Raw genomic sequence first — 6,265 nt, forward strand, 5'->3', positions numbered from 1 at the left:
ACCTGACGTAGCGTTCGCGTTAAGCATAACGAGTCGTTACTAAGGAAATCCAGGAGACGGGCACTGGATTGCCGTAAAAACATTCTTAAGTACTTCAGAAGAACTAAAGATATGTTCTTAGTGTATGGAGAAAGGGATCTGAAAATAGAAGGATTTTCAGATGCAAGTCATCTCACAGATGAGAACGATTTTAAATCCCAATCAGGATACCTGTTTATCTTGAATGGGGGCGCGGTCAGCTGGAAGAGTTCCAAACAAGAAAGTGTAGCTTTCTCTATGATCGAGTCAGAGTATATCGCTGCTGCGGAAGCACCAAAGAAAGCGCACTAGTACAGAAATGCTTACTTGTGTCGCACTTTTTCAGGTTGTTGTGTCGCACTTTTGTGCGACACAACAGGGATGCGACACAAGAACTTTGCATCGCTTTTGAGAGCGACACAAGCTACTCATCTGTTGTGTCGCACTTGTCACGCGCGCGATACAATAGAACGACAACTCTTGTGACGCGCTTCTAGAGTACACAATACAACATATGATAATTCTTGTGACGCGCTGCAAGGGTTCGCGACACAAGCTCCTCGATTAATCTGGTACACTTTGTGTCGCTCCTTCCTCACGCGCGACGCAAAATATTAATATTTTAAAAAAAAAAAAATTACAAAATTTTCCAGCATCTAGCAGAAATTTTTATAATCAAAATTTACTTGATTCTACATGATATTATAGAACATACACATTACATAAATACATACATATTCAAAATATAATCACAACTTATATGAATGAAATAGTTTAAAATCACATATATCTATGTATAAATAGTTTAAAATCACTAAATGTAGAATAACTAAAATGCAATGTTTATTACATCACTTCACCAAAGGTATATTAAGGAAAAAACAATAATATTTATTATTTTCTTACTGGACTGACTATTTCAAACAGGAATACAGTAATGTTACCAAAACACCTCTGCAACCAAAATTGGGACACTCAGAGTTAAACATAACTTCATTTCAGAATTCATAACCAAAAATAAGATTAGAACTCACATTAAGTAGAGATCAGAAGTTTCTTCGTTTTGATCCAAGGTTTGTGAACTACTTGAACTGTCATTTACATTCTATTTTCCCAACTTGATGAAACTTTTCACTATAGAATCATCATACATTGAAACTGAATTTTCTTCTTCACTTTGGTCTTCTAAATTATACAACTCGTAATTTTCTGATTTTGTGCCTGAAGACACAGGAAAAATCTAAATCAAGCTTAATTTACAAGTGAGATGATTAATGATATAAGATATGATTAATTAAATTTCTAACCTTTATGGAGTTTTCCAAGATAAGAATTGTGGGATTTCAGTTCCTCCATTGTACTAATTCTTTACTCTTATCAGGAATCTCCGAAACCGCCTCATGAGAAGATTCTGAAGAGGGGTTATCTCCATTGCCATGGAGTTGTCCAAAATAAGAATCTAGAAACCTCATTTGCTTGTCTGCAATTCCATGCCTAAATTTTCCCCTTTTATGTTCCAGAGTCTATGCAGAGAAGATGGTTGGGTCAGAATCAGATTCTGGAAATGGAAAGTTCCTTGATTCAAAATTGCAGGTCTTTTAGGGGCATAAATTTCATCTGCCGTCATCTGGTGTCTTACAGAATTGAGAGGAAAGACATGATCTTTGTAGGGCAATTTATAGCATACTGGAACTACAGCCATCCAAATTAGACCTGATAATATAAACTAAAGTTTATTATGAGAATCATTCCAATCAATCATTTTGTGTTCTTATTAATTTCATGATTATAGATATATATGTTTTATATGTTTATTGTATATCTAAGTTATAGGGTCAAAAGTTGTAACATATATATGAATGAAATTAGAGTTTCACACAGGATAAGAACATAGAGAAAAACCCAGAAACTTAAAATAGCAAAAGAGGGAAGAAAGAGGAGAAAGTACAGAACATATACATACCAATTAAAAGGAAAAAGGTAGCAGATAAATTAGGATTGTGTTGCATGACAGACAATTCAGAAATTATGAGATCAAAACAAGGTACGAAATAAGTATTATATGATCCAAAATCCAAGGAAAGGCCACTCATATCTAATATCTCCATCAAGAATCAATGTATCTAAATTTTGCAGGGTTGGGTTATCTTTGTTGCTCCATTCACATTTTGGCACTTGTCCAACATTTGACCCAATTGGGATTTGCATGTGACCCTATCTAATTTAACTCCCACAGTTTCTTTTGTCACTCAATACAGATAGTTCGTCAAATTTGTTTTTTAGTAGATAATACGAAGTGATAATGATTTTTCAAATTTAACAGAAACGGATTGTATAACTTAAGAATGACTTACAACTCCAATGACAGAAGGAAGCCGACCCTTATATAAAGCCCGAGGACCTTCTTGCCGAAGCCCTGTTGATAGAGCGTGGAACATTTCTCTATATTGATAAGGTGATTTATCAGTCTGCAAAACAAGATATATGAAGAAAAACACACCTTAGAGTGCAAAAATCCAACATACATAGTTGCAGAAAATGGCAAGGCACCTTAAAAAGAATTACGTGAAGGAAATGAACTAAATTCACGGCCAGTCATAATCTCAAAATCTGGTTCAATTATGTACAGAAGCCTTGATAAACGAAGTGTAGAACAAAATGGCAAGGCAAAATATGAACATCAAAGTAAGTACACAAAATTTTTCTCTTAAAAGTAATCCTAGAAATCAAACAAAACTAACTTATGACTTCTGTTCAAATTTTCAGAAATGAAACTCATCATCCAACAATTTCAGTTTTATACAGATGCAAAATGCTTGTTCAACGAGGCATAAGTTCTGCAAGTTCTGGTTGAATTGGAGTGTAGCATAAGTAATACTTGCATGATAACTAAAAAAAACAATAAAAGCAAGCAGGTAAACACAGAAAAATGTCCTAATTACAGCAATTGAAGATGACAAAAGTATGTCGTAGTGAAGAACTTGATATTCAAGATGCAGATGCAGATGCAATGCCATTTGCAACAATATAAAGGATATGCATTCAAGATGCAATGCCAAAACCAATTCCTTCACTTTCATGCCAATACGACGCCAACTCTATGCTTACTGAACTTCCCAACTTTTGATCTTTGAATATTTCTGGGATTTCACTTCCTGGATACAAGATTCTAACTTCATCTTCGTACCCACACAACTGCACCATTGTACCAAATAGATATCGTAAGTGACCCAATTAAGTTGAAATACATGCGAAATTAAGCTTAATGAATTAAGTACCTTGGATCTCATGAGTTGAATGGATGAGGCCTCATCTCTAATGATTTCAGTCCAAGCATTTTGATCCAATTTGAAGCAATTTGAGGAGCTGAGATTCATGATACTATAAATGTTGCTGCTCGACAACGACAAGGTTTCAGTTAATCTGCAGTCATACGCCTCTAAGACTCTAAGAGAGGAAGGAAGCTCAACCAAGCACTGTAGAGCCTTGCAATTGTTAAAATAAAGAGAACGAAGCTGAGAAAGTTTATGGATGTTATTGGGAAGGCTAACCAACTTTTTGCATCCATGAAGCTTTAAATCCTTAAGACACTTCAAGTTTTCAATTGATGAGGGTAACTCTTGTATTGCTGTTCCACTCAAATGAAGATGTTCTAATGACTTCAAATTCCTGATGCTGTCTGTAATGTTCTTCACATTCTCACATAAATCTAAGTAAAGACAAGCTAGTCTTTCCATAGGCTCCACAAATTCTGGGAAACTTTCCAGTTTTGTGTATCCAGATAGTGTGAGAATTTCAAGAGACTTGAGCTTGCTGATTGGTAGACATACATATAGAAGCTGCTACCAGCCACTAGAGCGTCAATTGAACAAAATTTGCTTTAAACAACAAAACACAACAATGATGGAGTCAATACAGATAAAGTCAATTATCCACAGAGACAAAAAAAAAGGACCTTGAACTCCAAAAGTAGGGAGCAGGAGCTGACGACTATAACGATAAATCATATCGGGTGATAATTCATGGCCAAAACGAGAATCAACGAGGGAAACTGAAGGATTGGAACCATTAGAAGAGTGAGTGTCGTTTTGCAGATTCAAGTCACGGAGCTGAGCTTCAAGAGCAGCAATTCGATTCTCCATGTCGGCCTTTGCGGCTCTTAAATTTTCGATTTCTGCAAGGATTCGAGCCGCATCACCTCCATTTGCCTCCATTTGCAACAGCTGCTTTCGATTTCCTATCGCAGAGGATGGAGAACAAAGATTAAGAAAGATATTAACAGTGTTGAGCAGAAAAATAACAAAACCTTTAGATGGAGAAGCCGCTCCCTATTTTCGGCGCCTTTGGAATCACCGGAGATACGAACGGCGGTGTGCGAGGTGGCGGTGCAAGGTGGAGATGGCGGTGTGCAAGGTGGAGGTTGGCGGCTGTGGAGTTGACTGGGTGGAGAAAATAAAACCTAGAAATAAGGAGGCAGAGAAAGCATACGATAAAAGAGTTGTGGTTTTATTAATTAGGTAAAATTCTTATATTTAAGTGTTTTATATTTGTTATAATTAGGGAATGATAGACAAGAAATAGAATGGTTCAGATGGTTAAGACATTTTAATTAGGTTTGATCTTTCATTTTTACATTTTAAGTATATATTTTTCAATTCATTTTATTTTTAAATAATTTATATGGGATAAGTTTTTAAGTTATATATATGTACATGATATTTGATTTTCATCCTGTTTTAAATTTTTTAGTATTTTAAAAAATATGAAGAAAAAATATTTATTTTCAAATAGTAGTTCATATTAGTTGTATCGCATTTTTAAAAAGGAGCGATACAAAGATAACACACTACTTGTGTCGCTTTTATAAAAGCGTGTCACAAAGATAACGTACTCCTTGTGTCGTTTTGGTAAAGGCGCGTCACAAGCTTACTCTTGTGTCGCACTACAAGACAGGCGATACAATGAGTAACTCGTTTGTGACGCACACTCTTCAAGCACGACACAAGTGATGACACATAATACTTAGTTGGGTCGCGTTTAAAGAACGCGTGACACTAGTTACTTTGTTGTGTCGCTCCTTCCTCAAGCGCGACACAAGAGGTGCGACACAAGTGAGCATTTCTGTACTAGTGGCGGTTTGGATGAGGAAGTTCATTACAGAACTTGTTGTGGTGCCTGACATTGTAAATCCCATTACACTGTACTGTGATAACAATGGAGCCATTGCAAAGGCAAAGGAACCACAGTCTCATAATGCATACAAGCATTACCTAAAGCGATATCACATTATAAGAGAAATTGTGGCAAGAGGAGATGTGAGAATAGAAAGAGTACATACAGAGGACAACGTTGCAGATCCGTTGAAAAAGCCTTTAACCCAGAAAGTACATGATCGTCATCTAACTTCTACTGGGATAAGTTATACAAACAATTGGCTTTAGTCCAAGTGGGAGTATGTTGAGGTTTAGTGTCCTATAGACAATTGTTCTAGGATACAAACTTAATGTAAATGAAATGTTCTTTATATCATTTGTTTTAATGAGATATATGTTTTATGACTATATATAAAGGCAATTCCTTTTAAGCACTAAATAAAGTCTAATAAAAGGAAATCCGTAAGTTTGTTTAAAGTGATTATAAAGTGTTCATACAAGCATAAAGTGAGACGAAACTTTGTAATAAACTAATAAACTTAAAACCACCCCAAGTCAAGTAATATGTTTAGGATTGACATATCACGGTTGAGACTTGCATGTAACAATGTCTTTTGTCCGACAGAAAACTGATCTCACAAGCTTCATATATATAGATATCTGGACAGTTACATGGATCCGATGAAAAGTAGTTCATTAGGATTGGGGACCCGACTTGAGATAACAAGATGGGTAGATTCATCATTGTCACATGTTCATCTCATTGGATTAATAGGTATAAATAATCCTCAGACTCAAAGGAATGTTAATTGGTCATTCTGGATCACTGAATGTGACGCTTTGATCCTGTTGTAACACGATCCTTAATAGAGATGACTCTAGGGAAGTGATTGCGGGATCGTTATACATTAGATTGAGCATTTATCACTCCCGATAAATGTGAGATATGTCCATAGATCGCTTGTGGAAGTCTTGACTCTAAATCCTTGCAAGGTGATAGCTTAAGATTGAAATGCGGATTTCTCGTAATCTATCTAATTGGAGTTGACTCGGCCAGAACAAGTAAAACGAACGTCTCGCTATATGTGACTTGA

At 35.8% G+C, this 6,265-nt stretch overlaps 1 protein-coding gene across 7 annotated transcripts; it reads right to left on the reverse strand.

Moving 5' to 3' along the window:
• Positions 1-753: 753 nt before the first annotated feature.
• LOC136235342 (disease resistance protein TAO1-like) lies at positions 754-4,555 on the reverse strand. 7 transcript variants are annotated; one of them, XM_066024969.1, is made up of 6 exons: positions 3,574-4,555; positions 3,297-3,411; positions 3,127-3,213; positions 2,373-2,486; positions 1,326-1,731; positions 754-1,239 (listed from the first exon to the last, which is right to left on the reverse strand). In XM_066024969.1, exons 1-5 carry the CDS (start codon positions 3,753-3,755, stop codon positions 1,726-1,728), a joined length of 504 nt encoding a protein of 167 aa, XP_065881041.1. In that variant the 5' UTR covers positions 3,756-4,555; the 3' UTR covers positions 754-1,239; positions 1,326-1,725. The 7 variants fall into 7 exon arrangements, with proteins under 7 accessions (XP_065881041.1, XP_065881042.1, XP_065881038.1 ...); XM_066024970.1 differs by having other exon boundaries at positions 3,297-3,494; positions 3,574-4,554; XM_066024966.1 differs by having other exon boundaries at positions 3,297-4,255; positions 4,325-4,546.
• Positions 4,556-6,265: the final 1,710 nt, after the last annotated feature.

This window comes from Euphorbia lathyris, chromosome 7, assembly GCF_963576675.1.
Source record: "Euphorbia lathyris chromosome 7, ddEupLath1.1, whole genome shotgun sequence".
In the NCBI taxonomy this organism is placed as follows: domain Eukaryota; kingdom Viridiplantae; phylum Streptophyta; class Magnoliopsida; order Malpighiales; family Euphorbiaceae; genus Euphorbia; species Euphorbia lathyris.

Excerpts from the sequence above, each read along its gene's own strand:
- LOC136235342 (XM_066024966.1), bottom strand. The coding sequence starts at position 3,755 with ATGGAAAGACTAGCTTGTCTTTACTTAGATTTATGTGAGAATGTGAAG. Across the intron at positions 3,214-3,296 it reads TTCAACTCATGAGATCCAAG|TTGTGTGGGTACGAAGATGA; the intron begins GTACTTAATTCA and ends ACAATGGTGCAG. Across the intron at positions 2,487-3,126 it reads ATCAAAAGTTGGGAAGTTCA|ACTGATAAATCACCTTATCA; the intron begins GTAAGCATAGAG and ends CTTGTTTTGCAG.